At 42.4% G+C, this 21,211-nt stretch overlaps 1 protein-coding gene across 4 annotated transcripts in view; it reads left to right on the top strand.

Annotated features, from left to right (window-relative positions):
• Nucleotides 1-21,211, top strand: part of LOC122554242 (CMP-N-acetylneuraminate-beta-1,4-galactoside alpha-2,3-sialyltransferase-like) — a 506,893-nt gene that overhangs the window by 106,944 nt on the left and 378,738 nt on the right. For all 4 annotated transcript variants that reach the window (XM_087990522.1, XM_087990523.1, XM_043698959.2 and 1 more), the window contains one exon: nt 7,152-7,244. In XM_087990522.1, coding sequence (XP_087846648.1) covers nt 7,152-7,244 — 93 coding nt within the window. The remainder of the gene's footprint in view (nt 1-7,151; nt 7,245-21,211) is intronic.

Consider the following 21,211-nt stretch of genomic DNA (forward strand, 5'->3'; position numbering starts at 1 on the left):
ACTTGTTTAATGACATATTTAATGATCTTCCCACAGTAAAAACTATAGTGATGATCGTACTTTATGGATGTGGAGGCACATCGGATGAAGCCTTTGCTGATCATGATCAAAATCTATCAAACAGAGTTTTCCCAAATGAACTTGAAGCAAATATTTTTGTGTTCAACGGTTAAAGATACTTGACCTCCATGTACTTGACATCACATACTGATAGCAAAATGTTTTGACCCAGATCCTGAAAGATGATAGCTATAGCTGCGGTGTAGTGACCAACAGGTGCAATAGCATTGCAAACATTTTTGCATTTGTTACTATTTAGCAAACTTTCCCAATTGGTCACCAATTGGAGCATTGAACAATAAACAGTGTCTACTAAAATCAGTTAACTCCGAATGGCAATGCCAATGCTGATATGCTTTGACCTAAGTGGTAAAGTTACCATGTAGTGTAATACTAGTGAGTTAGGATTTGGGAACAGCCTTACTGCAGCAAGATAACCAGTTGTACTTGCATCCAGTTATTAACACAATTACAGCTTAACTATGCAAGAGTTTATGCCTTTCCATTGTCTTTGGATCTGAACAGAAAGATCATCTGCACACACCATACAAGTGAGGGAAATGGATGTTCATTGCTGTCATGTTGTTGAAGGTTTTGAGGGTTGTGTGTTGTTGAGATTTCCTTCCTCAAAACACAATAGACACAGAATCTTTCGATATATTTTTAAGGCTGGGAAGCAGGTTGATTCTTAGTTACCAAGGGAATGAAAGATTATTGGGATATGTAAGAATGTAGAGTTAAGGTTATAATCAGATTAGTCATTATCTTATTAAATGACAGTGCAGGCATGAAGAGCCTAGTAGCCTACTCCTGTTCCGTGCTGGGCGGCACGGTGGCAGAGTGGTTAGCACTGCTGCCTCACAGTGCCACAGAGCTGGGTTCAATTCCCGCCTCAGGCGATTGACTGTGGAGTTTGCACATTCTCCCTGTCTGCGTGGGTTTCCTCCGGGTGCTCCGGTTTCCTCCCACAGTCCAAAAAAGTGCAGGTTAGGTGAATTGGCCATGCTAAATTGCCTATAGTGTTAGGCAAAGGGGTAAATGTAGGGAAATGAGTCTGGGTGGGTTGTGCTTCGGCGGGTCAGTGTGGATTTGTTTGGCCGAAGGGCCTGTTTCCACACTGTAAGTAATCTAATCTAATCAAATCAAATAAATAAAAAAGCAAACGCTGTAGCAAAGGGTGAAATTTTCCAAATTCACTAAAGAACAGCTTGACATGTTCTGGAAGTCGTCAGCCCAGCCCAGAGTCACTGAATCTGATAAACACCTTACTCAAAATAAACAAAATCCCCAGTAAGAGACACCTCTTTAACTTCTACAAGAGGTAGTGACGAGAAAAGTAGTGATGAAACAATGGTCTGAAAGTATCAAGGACACCCTGTGGTCGCAATAGCATATAGAGATGAATTGAATGTCCAAGCTGACATTATACAATAAAATAAGTCAAACCGAAAGGAATCGAGAGGAGAGATGCACAAGCACATTGAAGAAAGCCACCAAGGAATTGAAACAAGTTTGAGGAAGGCAAAAGAAGTGTTGTCTTGTTTTGTCTACCCAAACCAAATGGATTGTAATGGTTCAAGAAGATACCTCACCTCCACCTATAATGGTAACAAAGGATGGCCAAACGATGCTTGCCCCATTAACGATGACTCCATCCCATCAATGAATTATTAAAAAAAAATGCTCGGGCAAATGTATGTGAGGTAATCCTCAAATGGGGAAGCATACCTACTGAAGGCATGGGGAGTAAACTAGTACAAAGACTCATCGCATGCACCCAAACTAACCTTTCAATATTAAAAAGCTACTAAAGCCAGAAGTAATGAAAGGCATGAATGAGAAAAGCAATCTTATACAACAGGAATCCTGATCTTATTTTGACAAAACTGCCAAGCAGTTATCAGAATTGAGCACTGGAGAGTTGTTCAAGTTAGGAACCTTCAGTGTTTTCAATTTGACTCAGCCCAAGTAATAATATGACAATGACAAAGCACACTTTTCATCTCCATCTCGCATGATGGAATTAAGTGACCAGATACAGTGTCACAAACACAGGCAAAAAAACATGCAACTGCAGAAGTTGTTCCTTCGCTGCGTGCAACTGATCAGGAAGTTGTGAATGAACTTGGCATCTGCATTGGTCACAGCATCAATCATCAGTCCCAGCGAACTATAACGTCCAAATAGAAATTGAACAGCAGTTAACACAGCAGCAAAAAGTGTTTTGGGAACAACACTCCCTGGAGAACTAAGTCAGCCAGATGTACAGCCAATGACAAAGCATTAAGGTACCATTAAGAGAAGGCATGGTTTAAAGACTGTGGAATGCATGTGCAGAAACTGATGAGAATAATAACAGCTAACACATGAGAACAGTCATATGTGGTTGGTAACTTGCAATAAATTCAATTTTTCTTTGTACAAAGTGGAAGAATATTTGGGATAGAAATACAATACTGTATTAGCTTGCTGCTGTTCTCGTGAGACACTCACTCATTGTGGAGCTAGTTCAGTAATGATGCAGTTGTCATGATGTGGAGGTGCGGTGTTGGACTGGGGTGGACAAAGACAGAAGTCATACAGCACCAGGTCATAGTCCAACAGGTTTATTTAAAATCACGAGCTTTTGGAGCGCTGCTCCTTGGTCAGGTGAAGTGATAATGATAGAGGACATGCAAGATGCGTTTCCTATGATACTGGGAATAACTACCATAATAGCACAAGGAAAAAATCATAATTTTTTATTGCTTTTACATAGTATTTTTTCATGTTTTTTTGTGAGAGTATCTTAAGGCATCCAGTGAGTTACTGCTCTGTAAGTAATAGGCCATTTGCATCTGGAAAAATTCTGCAAATGACAATGAGATGAGAAACCAGTTAATTAGTTTTCACAATAGTGTTGGAAGGATTGGTGGATGTCAAATCTGATGTGTACATCTGATATGACATTTGTCATGGTTTTTTAATGTAATATTTTTTCAGTATTTAACTAAGATGCCAGCCTTGACTGAACAGTAGCATTCTCTTCCTCTTGTTCATCTAGTATAGAAAGCACTTTTGAATTTGCTTTGGTACTTTAAATTATTTATTTTATCCATGGGAAGTTTGTGTTGATAACTGGGCCAGTATTTATTGTCCAAACCAAGTTGTCCTTGAAGTTGATGGTCAGCTCCCTTCTTGCACTCTATTTGTTATAGGTACTTATGCAATATTGTTAAGATAGGAGATCTAGGATTTGTGACACTGAAGCAGGGATGATTTATTTTCAAGAATAGGCAATAAATGCTGGTCTAGTCAATAACGTCCACAATTCCATGAATGAATTAAAAAAAAAAGTAGCATGGTGAGTGGTGATAGTGTCCTTGTCCTTGTGGGTGGTAATGGTTGTGGGATTGGAAGATGCTGTCTAAGGAGTATTGGTGAACTCCTGCACTGATACTGCTGCTACTGTGTTGTCAGTGATGTGGAAAGAATGAATATTCATGGATCTGGTGCCAATCAGAATGCTTTGCCCTGGTTTGTGTCAAGCTGTTTGTGTGTTTTTGGAGCTGTAACTGATGCAGGCAAGTGAGAAACTGTATGTCACTTTCTGATTGTGTCTTAGAGATAGACTTTGAGTTTTGAGGAGGTAAGTTGGTCACTGCAAGATTCCAAACCTTTGTACTAGTCGAATTCTGAATCTGTCGTATTTTTATTCCCCCCAAACCCAAGATGTCGATAGCTGGGAATTCAGCAGTTGAATGTCAATGAGATTGGTTAGTTTTTTTTCCTTGCTGGAGATGGTCATTGCCTATCACTTGTGTATGTTACTTGCCACTTTCCACTGCTGGTGTGTACATTATCCAGATTTTGTTGCATTTGAAATGTAAAATGTGCTGAACATTAGGCAATCATCAGTGAACTTCTGCAATTTTAACCTTATGATGGAGGGAATGCCATTGAAGCAGCTGAAGATACTTTGGCTGACGATCATCTCCTTAAAGGCACATTCGTGCACTATCCCCATATCCCTTGATGTCATCAACAATTATAAATCAATCCATCTTTGCCTTTAACTTCAATACTGAGCTTGCACAGCCCTCTAAAGGTAGGAAATTCGAAAGATTCACTACCCTCTGATGAAGTTCCTCCTCAACTCGGTCCAAAATGGCTTGTCTGTTTTTCTGAGATTGTACCCCCTGGATTGAGAGCCCACAGCCAAGGGAAACATTCTTTCTACATCCATGTTGTCTATCCTTTTAATAATTTTGTATATTTCTGTGAGAGAGTCTCTCATTCATCTAAACACTGGAGAATGTAGCCCAGTTTCTTGAATCTCCCCGCAGGACAATCCCATCAGAGAAATACGAGAACAAGAATGAATCATTCAGCTCATTAAACCTGTCCTGCCGTTCTAGATCATGTGTTTACCGGTTCATCAATGCCACAAATTCAAATCCCAATCTTTGTGTTTGTCCATTGTTTTGCATTCCTCCATCTCTATAATCTGATTCATCCTTCCATTCCTGTTCAACCAATTCTGTTCAGTTGTGCTTTCTCAACTTTTTTTTCATTCTACTATTAGGGCCTAGAAGGCACAATAACTATGTGCTGGAAATCCCTCTTAAATGGTTCCATCTCATCACTCTCCTTTCAGGTTCTTCCTGATGTCTCTTTTTCTGGCTTGGTGTCTATTTTGACTGATCACACTTCTGTGGATACCTTGGGATGTTAAGGCCATATTGAGGCAGAAACGATTTGTTAAGATGATAATGGGAAAGAGAAGCGAGAGATACTAAGATTGTTTTCACTGGGATGTGAGTTAAGATGAAACCTGAGGGAAGTATGCATGCTTAGAGGGTTTGAAAGTGCAGTTAAAACAATTGTTGCCATTGGTCAGGCAGCAAGTAAACAGAGGCATGCATTGAAGACCAAATTAATTACAGAGAAAAGGGTAAGAGCTTTTGACGACAAGTGTTTGTCAGCACATGAAATATTTCACTCGAAGTTCTGAAATGGTAACAGAAACGTTTGATGAACATAGCAGTGTCGATGTGTATATATGGATTTCAAGGAGATGTTTGATGCAATGCCACACAACAGACTCGCGTGGAAAGTTAGAGGTCATGATGTGAGAGGGACGGTGACAACGTGGATACAAAATTGGCCCAAAGAAACAGTGTACAATAGCAAATGGTCAATAGATATTGAAGGTTTGTAGTAGAGTTCCCCATGGTGGGTATTGGGACCTTTGCCTTTCCTGTTATGTATTAATAATTTAGATCTTGGTGTGCAGACAGTTTCAAAACTTTCAGGTGGCACTAAATCTGAAGAGCTTTAAACAGAGAGGACATTGACACGTTGGCAGATAGAGAGCAGATGAGGTCCAATGCAGAGAAGTGTAAGATGATGCACTTTGGTTGGAAGGATAATAGAAAAAAAAAAGTACAATTCTAAGGTGAGTGCAGGAACTGGGGACCTAAGTTTACATGTGCATAGATTACTGAAGATGACAGACAAATGGAGAGAACAGTTAATAACACGTACAGTGTTCTCACGTTTATTAACAGGCATTTGGATTACAGCAAGGAGGTGATGTTGAGCAAGACATTTCTTAGACCTCAGCTGGAGTATTTTGTACACTTGCCATATTTTAGGAAAGATGTTAACGCAGTGGAAAGTGTGCAGAAGCAATTTACAACAATGATTTCTGGAATGCGAAACTTCAGTTTCAATGGTACAATGAAGAAGTTGGGACTTCTCTGGGAGAGAAGAAGATCAAGAGGAGATTTGTTAGAGGTTTACAAAATCATCAGTAATTGGACAGCTTAGGTAGAGAGAAACTATTCTGCTCATAAAAGTGAAAAAAAGAATGAGGGTGTAGATTTAAAGTGATGTGTAAATGAAACAAGAGTGATTTGAGAAAAAGGGTTTTTCACACTGCGAGTAGTCAGGGTATGGAATTACACTGCCGAGTGTGATGATGCTGTTCCTTTAACAAGGTTATGGGTCTAGGTTTGAAGGATTTTAGAGCCAATTTGATTATAGCTAAAAGATACTGCCTCAGGCAAAAGGTTTTCAAGTTTTAAAAAAAACTTGTACAATGAAAGGGGAGTGGCCAGTTCTCCCAGCTCAACTTTGCTCTGGTTTGGTTTGGTTTGGTTTTAGCAGTCTGGATGTTCATGGAAAGCAGTCAGTCGTTGTGAAGCTGCTGGACCCAGCGAAGTTAAAAATCACACAACACTAGGTTGTAGTCCAACAGGTTTACTTGGAAGCACTAGCTTTCGGAGCACTGCTCCTTCATCAGGTGGTTAACTTTGTACACCCCAGTCTAACACAGGCATTTCCAAATCAGGACCCAAAGAAGCAGGTCTATGCTGATCCTCCCTCTCTCTGACATCTCTCCAGTAAGACCTTGTGTTGATTTTTTTTGTGCCAAGGGGTGTTTATGGGGATTGTTGCAAGTATTTGGAACAAGTTTGTTAAGTTGGGATGATCTGTTGGGTTTTCGGATAGGTTGTTATTCTATATTCTGTTCTCTTTTGTTTGTGTTTCATTTCGTAATCTTGTAAATAAATTCAGATTTGTTTAAAACTAAGTGGCTTAACCAGCCACATCTGTCCTGGGATATCCATTTTACACCTGCTTAAAACAGCTAGCAAAGGTAGGGTCTGGGCTGCGTTTCTGATATGTTTTCAGGGGTCTGGCCTAGTCTGTAACATTGGAATTGTGGTGGAGGCAGTTTCAATTGAGGCATTCAAGAGTGCATTAGGTGAATATTTGGGTAGAAATGGTGTGCAGAGATATGGAGAAAAGAGAGGAGTGGCACTAAATGCAGCAAGATATATCAAATGGTCTTCTGAACATAACGATTCTGAGAAGCAGTGTCAGTGTAAGCATTCGCAAAGTTTCGTTAAGAAGGGAAATATAAATTTTTTTAAAAGTGTATGTGGATTTGCAAGCAAATGACAAAGTAGATTGCTTTTTGACAGCATGAGTGTTGGTGTAATGTTTGGAATTGCCTCCTGCTGTAAATGTGTATACTGTAATCAATTCTGTGAATTTGTTTTGTAGGATTGTGTTACTAATCTTCGATTTGTATTCCTCTCCAGCTCAACAGATTTGGCCTATAAAAATGGAAATAACACTGAAGGTGGCTGCAGAAAAGGATTTGCCTCTGCACAGATGACAGCAATCTTCCCAAAGTAAGAAATCAATGCTGCCCGAAGTTTCTCTCTGTTTTTCTCTCCCTGCTTTTAGACAATCTGTGTGATTGAGTGACCATAATGCCAAGTGGCTGTTGAACAGAGAATCACTTTATTTTGCAACATTACATATATTTTAATTGTACTTTTCTTTCAACTAACAACAGCAAAAGCAGCTTATCTCATTATTCATGAACATGTTTCTCAAATTCAAACTTTAAGCATATAAAGTTAGAACTGAATTCAGCATATAAAGTTAGAACCTGTGCACTTTGAACAGCATTTTAAGATGTCCTCCGAATGTGATGAGGTGCTACGAAATGACATTTTTAAAATAAATCTTTGCTGAATAGTAACTGAGTAACAATCTTAAATTATGGTGTTGATATATTTGTGCAGTGAATGGCCACAGTTCTTTAGGAACTGTAAGCAGGGTTAGAATCCTCAACTTGTAAGTGTGGCTGGAAATTGCAGCATGAAGGAAACTAAAGTAAACTACAGGTGATGCTGTTGTCTGTGGCTGTTATGAAACTTGTTTGACTTGATGTGGTAAAACATTTTAATTGCAAAGCTATTAGTATTACTCTCACAAAAAGCAACTTCTGATATCTCTACAGTTTGCTGACACCCACAACAGTGGGCAACAGTTTGTGTTAACCTAAAAGCACCTAGACCTTTCCAGATGCCACTACTACATGTAGAAAGTAGTGTGATATCATCAAATCGTACATACTTTTGAAATGGGGTTCAGTGGCAGAAAGCCAAGATGCAAGAGGAAGGAATGGGGAACGTGGAGAGAAAACCAGTGGGGGTGAGGAGGGGCCCAAATCTCATCCATACCACACCCACTCCTTTGAACTTTGCTCTTTCAAACTCCTCTTTTCTGGGTTTGATTTCTCCCCGGTCCCCTTTCATCAGAAAGACTATCTCGTTAACTTTGACCAAGTGTAAATCTGAAGCAGGGAGTCTGGTGTGATTGCTTTTGTAACACGACATGAAAAACAATCTGACTGGAAGCAAATATTTGAATTTATGGTGTGGTGTTTAAAGGCAGCCTCTCTTAGGAGTTGCTTTCTGAAGTAGGTGAGAATGAGTAACCTACCATTGTTGATGTTCCTTCATCTGTCATAGTTTGGCGATAGGTCAGGCATCTTGAACCAACTAGTTCAGTCAGATGCACAAGGTCACAAGGACATTGCAAAATGCCTTGAACGGTTATGAATACTGGTTCAAGCTGCAAATCCTTCAGTTGACAATGTAGTCTGCTAATGGAACTTGAGCAGTTTTTAATGCTATGTGAGGATGCCATTGTTGGGACTGATGGGGAGAGATTTGAGGGCTGGTTAAAACGTGCTTCATCCATTGGCATAATGGCAAATGTGCAATGCATTGTGTGAAGTTTAAAGACATTTCCATGCATTGACATTAATTATTGAAACCTGCCAAATGTACAACATCTGGCTAAAATGTTGCTTCTTTTCTTCCTGCTTATCTTTTACTATAATCACAGGCCTGACTGCGAGAACTACCTCCCATAGTTATATTTGTTTTGTCCAGTGTAATGTATTGAATCAAGCTTCCTGTAGATGTTAGTCAGTATTAAATATAATATTTTTCTATTTGTTTCTATTTATAAAGACCTCCTGTCCTGATTGACCATTCAGCCTTTCAAACAGATTTCAACTAAAATATGAGCTTGATTACCACATTAGAAGAATAAACTGATTAGCGGCAACTCAAAAGCATCTGAGTCTTGCAGTGATGTTTTGAGGTTTTATCATGGAAGGAGTTTTATGATGTACTATCTTAAATCACAGAACTAAGTAATTTAGCATATCATATCTGTGCCAACAATGTGAAATTGCTATCCAATTATTTAGCACTCTCCCAGCTCTTTGCAAGAAGACTGACTTAATTAGGGAGCTTGAAAGGAAGGAATCCCTGGAGGCAGTGACCATAATGTGACAGAATTCAGTTTGAGAGAGGAGAGAAGCTGGAATCAGTTGTAACATTGACTAAAGGTCATTACAGAGCCATGAGGGAGGAGCAGGCCAGAATTGACTGGAAGGGGATTCTAGGAGAGATGATGATGGAGTAGCAATGCAGGAGTTTCTGGCTATAATTTAGGAGGCATAGCAGAAATTCATTCCAAGGAGGAAGAAATCTACTAAGGTGATGACAAGGCAACCATGGCGAACAAGGGAAGGTCGGGGACAGCATAAAAGCAAAATAAAAAGCATACAATTTGATGAATGTGAGTATGACGCCAGATAATTGGGAAATCTTTAAAAACCAGCAGAGGATAACTAAAAATGCAATGGGGGGGGGGGGGGGGGGATGGTGGTGGTGGTGGTGGTGGAGAACATGAAATAAGATAAGCTAGCTTGTAATATAAAAGAAGTTTTCAGGAGTTCTTTTAGACATATAAAAGGTAAGAGAAAGGCAAGAGTAAACTTTGGACTGCTGGAAAATAGGGCTGAAGAAATTCTAATTCACAGTGGAAGGCACCAGTAGCATACCAGGATTTTGAGAGTCAGGGGGCAGAGGTGAATGCAGTGACCATCACTAATGAGAAAGCACTAGGAAGCTGAAGTGTCTGATGGTGGGTAAGTAACTTGGACCAGGTGGATTGTTATTTCAGAATTCTGAAGAAGATAGCTGAGGAGAATGTGGAGGCATTGGGAGTGATTAGATTAGACTAGATTACATTACAGTGTGGAAACGGGCCCTTCGGCCCAACAAGTCCACACCGACCCGCCGAAGCGCAACCCACCCCTACCCCTACCCCTACGTTTACCCCTTATCTAACACTATGGGCAATTTAGCATGGCTAATTCACCTCACCTGCACATCTTTGGACTGTGGGAGGAAACCGGAGCACCCGGAGGAAACCCATGCAGACACGGGGAGAACGTGCAAACTCCACACAGTCAGTCGCCTGAGGTGGGAATTGAACCCGGATCTCTGGCGCTGTGAGGCAGCAGTGCTAACCACTGTGCCACCGTGCCGCCCAGTGATCTTTCAGGAATCACTGGAGTCAGGGAGGGTTCCAGAGGATTGGGAAATGGCTAATGTAACACTCTGGTTTAAAAAGGGAGGGAGGCAGAAGATGAGAAGCGATAGGTGAGTTAGCCTGACCTTCGTTGTTGGTTTGATTTTAGAGTCCATAATTAAGGCTGAGATTGCAGTACTTAGAAGTGTCCGAAAAATAGGGCTATCAGTGTGGCTGTGTAAATGGAAGATCATGTCTGACAAATCTGTTAGAATTCTTAGATAAAGAAGAGCCAGTAGAAGTGAAGTATTTGGATTTCCAGAAGGCCTTTGACAAGATCCTGCACGGAGGTGTCTAAGTAATATAAGAACCCATGATGTTAGGAGCAAGATACTGGCATGGAGAGAGCCATGGAGTTACACATGGGTCCCTGTTGGGACCACAACTATTCACGTTATACATTAATGATCTGGACAAAGGAACTGAGTTGGCATTGTTGGTAGGTTTGCATTGACACAAAGATAGGTAGAGGGACAGGTAATATTGAGGAAATGTTAGAGGTTGCAGGAGGACTGGGACAGCAGAAAAAGAAGTGGAAGATGCAATATAATGTGGGAAAGTGTGAGATTATGTACTTTGGAAGGAAGAATAGAGGTGTAGACTATTTTCTAAACAGGAAAAGGCATCAGAAATCTAAAGCAAAAAGGAAGTTAGGAGTCTACTTCAGGATTCTCTTAAGGGTAATATGCAGGTTCATTTGAGAATTAGGAAGGCAAGTGCAATGTTAGCACTCATTTCAAGTAGGCTAGGATATGTCAGCAGAGATGTACTGCTGAGGCTTTATAATGCTCTGGTCAGACCGCATTTAGAGTATTGTGAGCAGTTTTGGGCTCCTTATATGAAGTCTTGGGAACTTGGGGAGGTTCGTGGTGATACCTTGGGGATAGTCCGTATCACGATAGAGGAGGTGTTGGACATATTTGAATGTATGAAGGTGGATAAATCTCCTCTTCCTGATAAGATATATCCAAGATCCTTGCAAAAGGCTAGAGAAGAATTTGTGGGACCCCTGGCTGATTTTTTTTCATCATCATTGGCCATGTATGAGGTCCTGGAAGACTGGAAGGTATTGTATGTTGATCCCTTATTCAAGAAGAGCTGCAATGAAAAACCTGGAAACTAGAGACTTGAGAAGTGTTATGAAGGTATAGGTGTGTACTATACCTTTAAGAGAGACTTGAAGTTGGCACTGACTTAGGCACAGAGTGTGCTGAAAGAATTTGAAATGTAACATAGAACAGTACAGTGCAGAACAGGCCCTTCCGCCCTCGATGTTGCACCAATCTGTGAACTAATCTAAGCCCCTCCCCTCCACTATCCTGTCATCATCCATATGCTTATCCAAGCACTGTTTAAATGCCCCTAATGTGGCTGAGTTAAGTACATTGGCTGGCAAGGCATTCCACGCTCTTACCAGTCTGAGTATAGAACCTGTCTCTGACATCTGTCTTAAATCTATCACTCTTCAATTTGCAGCTATGTCCCCTTGTACAAGCCATCGTCATCATCCTAGGAAAAAGACTTTCACTGTCCACCCTATCTAATCCTTTGATCATTTTTATGTCTCTATTAAATCCCCTCTTCGTCGTCTTCTCTCCAGTGAGAACAGACCCAAGTCCCTCAGCCTTCCCTCATAAGACCTTCCCTCCAGACCAGGCAACATCCTAGTACATCTTCTCTACACCTTTTCCAGTGTTTCCACATCCTTCCTGCAATGTAAAATGTGACTATTAAACTAATAGTGCAGCTGAGTTGCCATGATAAAAAAAATTCAAATTCGACCAATCAATTTAAATTATGCCCCAGATACCAAAATCAATCAAATTTGAATTTCATATTTTGACAACATCAAACCAAGGAAATGGTCTGATGTTTTGGGGTATAAAACCAGACATTTTGAACAGTTAGAGGGAAAACTACCAAGAACACTAACAAGTATAGACTGCTAACTGAAGAGCTCTCTGAAAGGTACGTGTTCATATGAAAGACCTGCAAAGCAGAATACTGAAGAAAAGATGACAGAGAAAAATCTACAGAGGAAAATCTATAAAGGAAAATTGACAAAGCTGGCTGGTTTTGAAACTGATTTTTTTTTTTGCAACTCTTAATCGGGATTTTTTATCAGGCCAGTATTGTAGAATAAGAGGGAAAAGATAGGTTAAAGAGAAAGGAGTTGTAAATATTTGCTGGTTTTAATATTTTCTGTAGGATTTAATGAATAAAATAGTTAGTTTTTACTTTAAATGATGACCTCTGAGATAGTTTAATGCCCCTCGAAATTTAACAGATTATGGCGCAAGGTGAGCTTCTCTGTGTGTCGGGTTTAAATTAGCAGAGGGGTTTACTCCGTGTTGTAACAGTTTGGGGGTTTATCGCCAGGATTTGAACAGTTTAGGGGCTTTTGTCCGCGATTTGAAAAGGTTTAGGCAAATCCTGTCTGAGATTTGGACAGATGAGTCTGGGGTAAGAAAAAAGCCCAGTAGTTTTAAACATTTGCAGGCTAGTATCCTCGATCTTTAAATAAGACGTGGGTGAGACAATTTGTTTAACTTCAGTGACTTGTGTTGGTGAAATTAAAAGTGAGAGAATTGACTCTTTAAATTGCTAGATAGAGTCTGGAGTTTGAAGATGATTCTCAAATTTGCCAAAAAGGTTTAGAAGGAAAGGAAAAGGCCATACTTTTAGAATTAGCAAATAAGTTAGATTTGGGTTTAATCAAGGACAAAATAAAGCTGAAATTGTAAGGGAATTACTCAAACACTTAGACGTGTCAGAGAAATATACATGTACAGTAGAGTTAGAAAAACTTAAATTACAATAGAGGAAAATGGAGTTTGAAGATAAACAAAGAGAGAGAGGAAAGAAAGAGGGAGAGAGCAAGAGAGAGAGACAAGGTTCTTAGCTAAGCGAAGAGAGAAGAAAGGGAGAGAGAGAACCTTCTTAGCTGAGGAAAAAGAGAGAATTTGAACTTGAGAAGTTGCGACTTAGTCAGCAAAGTTGAGTTGAAAGGATGGAGATTAAAAGAGAAGGTAATTAAAAATACAAGTATGTCAAAACTCTGCCACATTTTGATGAGGAAAATGTTGAAGCTTTCTTTATTTCGTTTGAAAATTGGCTAGGTAGATGGAGTGGTCTGAGGATTTATGGGTAATGCTAGTTTAAACTAAACTGGTAGGCAGAGCTAGTGAGGTACTTGCCATACTGTCAAGAGATTATGAAGAGGTCAAGCAGGCTATTTTAAGAGCTTATGAATTGATACCAGGCGCGAATAGTCAGTGGTTCAGGAACATAAAGAATGAACCAGGTCGGACTTACGTTGAGTTCAAAAGCATTAAACATAGTCATTTTGATAGATGGATGTGGGCCTTAAAGATAAATAAGACCTATAAGACTCTAAGAGAGATTATTCTGCTGGAGGAGTTTAAAAACTCACTTCCAGAAATCGTAAGAGTTCACGTGGATGAACAGAAAGTTCAGGAAATGAGAAGGACCGTGGAATTAGGAGATGAATACATTTTGGCGCATAAGAGAAGCTTCCGGCCAGAAAACTGACCTGTGAGGGATAGCAGTTGGGAGAAGGGGAAATCCTACACTATGAAACAGAGTAGAGAACACTGGTCGTTGTTTATCACAGGTTAAAATAGAAGCCCAAGAATAATAGAGGTGTACAGCATGGAAATAAACCCTTTGGTCAACTCGTCCATGCCAATCAGATATCCCAACCCAATCTAGTCCCACCTGTAAATACCCGGCCCGTATCCCTCCAAACCCTTCCTATTCATATACCCATCCAAATGCCTCTTAAATGTTACAATTGTACCAACCTCTGCCACTTCCCCAGGTAGCTCATTCCATACACATACCACCCTCTGCGTGAAAACGTTGCCCCTTAGGTCTCTCTTATATCTTTCCCCTCTCACCCTAAACCTATGCCCTCTAGTTCTGGACTCACCAACCCCAGGGAAGTGACTTTGTCTATTTATCCTATTCATGCCTCTCATGATTTTATAAACCTCTATGAGGTCACCCCTTAACATCTAATGCTTCAGGGAAAACATTGAACACTGCTCCTGCTCCTGTTCAACCTCTCCCTATAGCTCAAATCCTGGCAACATCCTTGTAAATCTTTTCTGAACCCTTTCAAGTTTCACAACATCTTGCCGATAGGACGGAGACCGGAATTGCACGCAATATTCCAAAAGTGGCCTAACCAATGTCCTATACAGCCGCAACATGACCTCCCAATTCCTGTACTCAATACTCTGACCAATAAAGGAAAGCATACCAAACACTGCCTTCACTGCCCTATCTACCTGCGACTCCACTTTCCAGGAGCTATGAATCTGCACTCCAAGGTTTCTTTGTTCAGCAACACTGCCCAAGATCTTACCATTAAGTGTATAAGTCCTGCTAAGATTTGCTTTCCCAAAATGCAGCACCTCAAATTTATCTAAATTAAACTCCATCTGCCACTTCTCAGCCCATAGGCCCATCTGATCAAAATCCCGTTGTAATCGGAGGTAACCTTCTTCACTGTCCACTACACCTCCAATTTTGGTGTCATCTGCAAACTTACTAACTATACCTCTTATGCTCCCATCCAAATCATTTTTATAAATGATGAAAAGTAGTGGATCCTTGTGGCACTCCACTGGTCACAGGCCTCCAGCCTGAAAAACAACCCTCCACCAACACCCTCTGTCTTCTATCTTTGAGCCAATTCTGTATCCAAATGGCTAGTTCTCCTTGTATTCAATGAGATCTAACTTCGCTAACCAGTCTCCCATGTGGAACTTTGTTGAACACCTTACTGAGGTCCATATAGATCATGTCCACCACTCCGCCCTCATCAATCCTCTTTGTTACTTCTTCAACAAACTCAATCAAGTTTGAGACATAATTTGCCATGTCATGTTGACTATCCCTAATCAGTTCTTGCCTTTCCAAATGCATGTACATCCTGTCCCTCAGGATTCCCTCCAACAGCTTGCCCACCACCAACATTAGGCTCACTTGTCTATAATTCCCTGGCTTGTCCTTACCACTTTCTTAAATAGTGGCATCATGTTAACCAACCTCCAGTCTTCAGGCACCTCACCTGTGACTATCTATGATACAAATATCTCAGCGAGGGGCCTAGCAATCACTTCCCTAGCTTCCCACAGACTTCCCGGGTACACCTGATCAGATCCAGGGGATTTATCCACTTTTAAGTGTTTCAAGACATCCAGCACTTCCTCCTCTGTAATATGGACATTTTCCAAGATGTCGCCATCTATTTGCCTACATTCTATATCTTTTATGTCCTTTTCCACAGTAAACACTGATGCAAAATTATCGTTTAGTATCTCCCTCATCTCCTGTAGCTCCACACAAAGGCTCCAAGGAGATGAAAGGCCTTAGGTGTTTCCACTGTGGTAAAGTGGAACACGTAAAGTCGTTATAGAAAGGCACTGTGGGAAAAGATGTGGTAAAAGCAGCTCAGCCTGTGGCATTAATGAAAGTTGTAAAGGAAACCCCAAGAAGAGCTGAGGAGGTGCAGAAGACTGCACAGGGGCTGGGTATGGAGTTAGTACCTGATCTCTATAAAGAATTTGCCTCTGTGGATAAAGGTTACTCAGATAGAATAGGGAACATGGTCAAGAAGTTATAATTTTGAGAAATACGGGATCTAACCAGTCTCTAATAGTAAGAGATGAGCGAATTTGCATTCTTTCTGATCTGTTACCTGAGAGTGTGGTAATTTGTGGGATAGATGGGCAGAAATTTAGCTTTTCCCGATGTACAGTCAGATTTGAGTGCCAACTCAAGAGTGAGGAAGTAACAATGGGGTTGATTGACTGAGTTGAAAATGTGTTGCTGGAAAAACGCAGCAGGTCAGGCAGCATCCAAGGAACAGGAGAATCGACGTTTCGGGCATAAGCCCTTCTTCAGGAATGAGGAAAGTGTGCCCAGCAGGCTAAGATAAAAGGTAGGGAGGAGGGACTTGGGGGAGGGGCGTTGGAAATGCGATAGGTGGAAGGAGGTCAAGGTGAGGGTGATAGGCCGGAGTGGGGTGGGGGCTGAGAGGTCAGGAAGAAGATTGCAGGTTAGGAAGGCGGTGCTGAGTTCGAGGGATTTGACTGAGACAAGGTGGGGGGAGGGGAAATGAGGAAACTGGAGAAATCAGAGTTCATCCCTTGTGGTTGGAGGGTTCCTAGGCGGAAGATGAGGCTCTCTTCCTCCAACCGTCGTGTTGGTATGGTCTGGCGATGGCGGAGTCCAAGGACCTGCTTGTCCTTGGTGGAGTGGGAGGGGGAGTTGAAGTGTTGAGCCACGGGGTGGTTGGGTTGGTTGGTCCAGGTGTCCCAGAGGTGTTCTCTGAACCATTCCGCAATAGGCGGCCTGTCTCCCCAATATAGAGGAGGCCACATCGGGTGCAGCGGATCCAATAGATGGTGTGTGTGGAGGTGCAGGTGAATTTGTGGTGGATATGGAAGTATCCCTTGGGGCCTTGGAGGGAAGAAAGGGGGGAGGTGTGGACGCAAGTTTTGCATTTCTTGCGGTTGCAGGGGAAGGTGCCGGGAGTGGAGGTTGGGTTGGTGGGGGGTGTGGACCTGACGAGGGAGTCACGGAGGGAATGGTGATAGGGGAGGGGAGGGAAATATATCCCTGGTGGTGGGGTCCGTTTGGAGGTGGCGGAAATGACGGCGGATGATCCGCTGTACATGGAGATTGGTTGGGTGGTAGGTGAGGACCAGTGGGGTTCTGTCCTGATGGCGGTTGGAGGGGCGGGGCTCAAGGGTGGAGGGGCGGAAAGTGGAAGAGATGCGGTGGAGGGCATCGTCGACCACGTCTGGGGGGAAATTGAAGAAGGAGGCCATCTGGGTTGTACGGATTTGGAACTGGTCCTCCTGGGAGCAGATGTGGCAGAGATGAAGGAATTGGGAATATGGGATGGCGTTTTTACAGGGGGCAGAGTGGGAGGAGGTGTAGTCTAGGTAGCTGTGGGAGTCGGTCGGTTTATAGTAAATGTCCGTGTTGATTCGGTCGCCCGAGATAGAAATGGAAAGATCTAGGAAGGGGAGGGAGGAGTCTGAGACGGTCCAGGTGAATTTGAGGTCGGGGTGGAAGGTGTTGGTAAAGTGGATGAACTGTTCAACTTCTTCGTGGGAGCACGAGGCAGCGCCGATACAGTCGTCGATGTAGCGGAGGAAAAGGTGGGGTGTGGTGCCAGTGTAGCTGTGGAAGATGGACTGTTCCACATATCCTACGAAGAGGCAGGCATAGCTGGGGCCCATGCGGGTGCCCATGGCTACTCCTTTGGTTTGGAGGAAGTGGGAGGATTGGAAAGAGAAGTTGTTCAGGGTGAGGACCAGTTCAGTCAGTCGAAGGAGGGTGTCAGTGGAAGGGTACTGGTTGGTACGGCGGGAAATGAAGAAGCGGAGGACTTTGAGTCCTTCGTGATGGAGGATCGAGGTGTACTGGGACTGGATGTCCATGGTGAAGATAAGGCGTTGGGGACCGGCGAAGCGAAAATCATGGAGGAGGTGGAGGGCGTGGGTGGTGTCCCGAACGTAGGTGGGGAGTTCTTGGACTAAGGGGGACAGGACCATGTCGAGGTATGCAGAGATGAGTTCGGTGGGGCAGGAGCATGGTTAAGACAATGGGCCGGCCAGGGCATTCAGGTTTGTGGATTTTGGGCAGGAGGTAGAAACGGGCGGTGCGGGGTTGTGGGACTATGAGGTTGGAGGCGGTGAATGGGAGATCCCCTGAGGTGATGAGGTTATGGATGGTCTGGGAGATGATGGTTTGGTGGTGGGAGGTGGGGTCATGGTCAAGGGGGCAGTAGGAGGAGGTGTCCGCGAGCTGGCGTTTAGCCTCAGCGGTGTAAAGGTCGGTGCGCCAAACTACTACCACCCCTCCCTTGTCTGCTGGTTTGATAGTGAGATTGGGGTTGGAACGGAGGGAGTGGAGGGCTGCACGTTCCGAGTGTGAGAGGTTGGAGTGGGTGAGAGGGGTGGAGAAGTTGAGGCCGTTAATGTCGCGGCGGCAGTTGGCTATGAAGAGATTGAGGGCAGGTAAGAGGCCAGCACGGGGTGTCCAGGTGGATGGGGTGTGTTGGAGGCGGGAGAAGGGGTCGTCAGAGGGTGGGTGAGAGTCCTGGTTGAAGAAGTAGACACTGAGGCGAAGGCGGCGGAAGAATTGTTCGATGTCACACCGCATGTTGAACTCGTTGATCCGAGAGCGTAGGGGAATGAAGGTGAGGCCTCTGCTGAGGACTGACTGAGTGTCTGTTCCAGGAATTCAGTTTGATCTTGGGAATGATTTAGCCGGGCCCAACGTGGGAGTGACACCCCTTATTGTTGAAAAGCCCAAGGAGGATCAAGAAACTGAGGAGTTAAAAGAAAAATACCCTGGTATTTTCTCAGACTGTGTCATAATAAGATCCCACCATCATAAGTCACACTGCGAAGCAAAAACTAAAGAGAAGGATGACAAAGTTGAAGTTCAGTAAGTGGACACCCTGTTTGACGTAATGGTGCAGGAAAAACCTGAACAGGCAGAAGATCAGACAGAAGTGTTTAGTCCTGAAAGGCTAAGGGACTTGCAATAGAAAAAACAAGACGACAAAAGATATGTGAATGCATTCTCTGAAAAGGAGGCTGAGAATATTCCTGAGGACTAGTATCTGAAAGATAGGATCTGAAGATGTAAATGGAGACCATGGCAGGTTAGTTGAGAGGAGAAATGGGCTGAAGTACACCAGATTGTGTTGCTGGGAGCGTACAGACATGAAGTGTTACGGGTAGCAAGTGAACTCCTGTAGGAGGTCACCTAGATGTATGACAGACTCAGGCTAAGGTACACAAACATTTTTATTGGCCTGGAATGCACAAGGATGTGGTTAACTTTTGCCATATGTGTCATACATGCCAAATGGTAGGTCAGCCACAGGTGGCAATAAAACCAGCACCTTTGTTGTCAATTCCCACATTTGAAGAACCTTTCACGCGGGTCACAATTGATTGTGTAGGCCCCCTCCCGAGATCTAAAAATGGGAACTAGTACTTGTTGACCATAATGAATGTGTCTACCAGATTTCGGGCAACAATTCCAATGCAGAGTATTAAGACAAAAAGAGTGGTACAGGTGTTAGTAGCTGTCTCCATGCGATATAGGCTACCCAGAGAGATTCAGTCGGACCTTGGGTCTAATTTTACTATTAGCCTGTTTATGGAGTTCATGGATAGCTTAGGTGTGCAGCACTTAAAATCAAGTGTGTATCATCCTGAATCCCAGGAAGCGTTAGAAGGGTGGCATCAGACCTTGAAGACCATGTTGAGAGCATAGTGTCAAGATTACCCAAATTATTGGAATAAAGGTATCCCATTTGTATTGTTTGCCATTAGGGATGCCCGAAATGCATCTACTCAGTTTACTCCCTTCGAGTTGATATTTGGGCATGAAGTGAGAGGTCCTTTGAAATTAATGAAAGAAAAATTGACATGTCAAAGTAGGAGATTTCACACTTAGATTATGTATCGGAGGTGAGAGAGAGATTAAATCGAGTAGGTGAGTTAGCTAAACAGCACCTAAAGAGGGCACAGCATAGAATAAAGCAGGTGGCAGATTAAAAGCCTGAGATTCGGTTGTTTTTTTCCGAGTAAGTGATGTGTTAGTACTGTAACTGGTGATAGGAGATCCCTTTAAAGCCAGATTCAGTGGTCCCTTATCAAATTGAGAAAAAGTTGAGTCAGGTGAACTATCTAGCAAAGATGTCAGATAGAAAAAAATGGTCTTGGGTTTGTCATGTGAACATGTTGAAACCATATTATACGAGAGAGAAATGAGTATTAGTTACTGCCCCGCAGAGTGAGGAATCAAATCCAGATGTTGTGGATTTTGATTTGCCTCAAAGTAGATTAAAAAATGAAGAAGTCCTTGTGGAGTGGGATAGGTTAGTAAACTCTCTGTCTAAGAAAGCAGTTTAAAGACTTGTTACTGCAGACCAAGGACAAATGTAGGAATCAGTCGGGTGAGTGACTTGGAAGGGTACTTGAAGGTGGTAGTGTTCCCATGTATCTGCTACCCTTGTCCTTTTAGATGAAGTGGTCATGGGTTTGAAAGGTGCTGTCTGAGGATCTTATGTGAATTTCTGCAGTGCTTCTTGTAGATAGTACACACTGCTGCTGCTGAACGTTGGTGCTGGAAGGGAGTTGATGTTTGTGGTGTCAGATCAAGTGGGCTGCTTTGACCTGGATGATGTCAAACTTCTTGAGTATTGTTGGAGCTACACCAATCCAGGCAGGTGGGGAGTATTATAGAACATAGAATATTACAGCGCAGTACAGGCCCTTCAGTCCTCGACGTTGCGCCGACCTGTCATACCAATCTGAAGCCCATCTAACGTGCACTACTCAATGTACGGCCATATGCTTGTCCAATGACGACTTAAATGTACTTAAAGTTGGAGAATCTACTACCGTTGCAGGCAAAGCATTCCATACTCTTACTACTCTCTGAGTAAAGAATTAATGTATATTCCATCATACTCCAACCTTGTGCCTTACTGCTAAACTCCTTACCAAGTCCACGCCAGTTAGTATTGTCCTCAGTCCTTTGTAATCACCTTGACTTACGTTAAGCACAGTTGAACCCTGTGTTTGAAACTGAATGCTAAATTCTATCATGTTATGGTCACTTACCTAGGGCAATTTTTATTCTGTGATTATTTATTATACCTGCCTCATTACCCATACCAAATCAAAAGTTGTCTGATCCCTGATTGATTTCACAACATATTGTTCGATGAATGTCTCCAAATATATGTGTTCATAGCTACTTTTGTCAATCTGACTTTCCCATCTACATGAAGGTTAAAATCACCTATGATTAATGAACTTCCTTTTTTTTCATGCCCTCGTTATTCTCA

The sequence above is a fragment of the Chiloscyllium plagiosum genome, unplaced genomic scaffold (genome assembly GCF_037043375.1).
Source record: "Chiloscyllium plagiosum isolate Xiang-an unplaced genomic scaffold, Cpla_swu_hap1 HiC_scaffold_9, whole genome shotgun sequence".
Lineage (NCBI taxonomy): Eukaryota > Metazoa > Chordata > Chondrichthyes > Orectolobiformes > Hemiscylliidae > Chiloscyllium > Chiloscyllium plagiosum.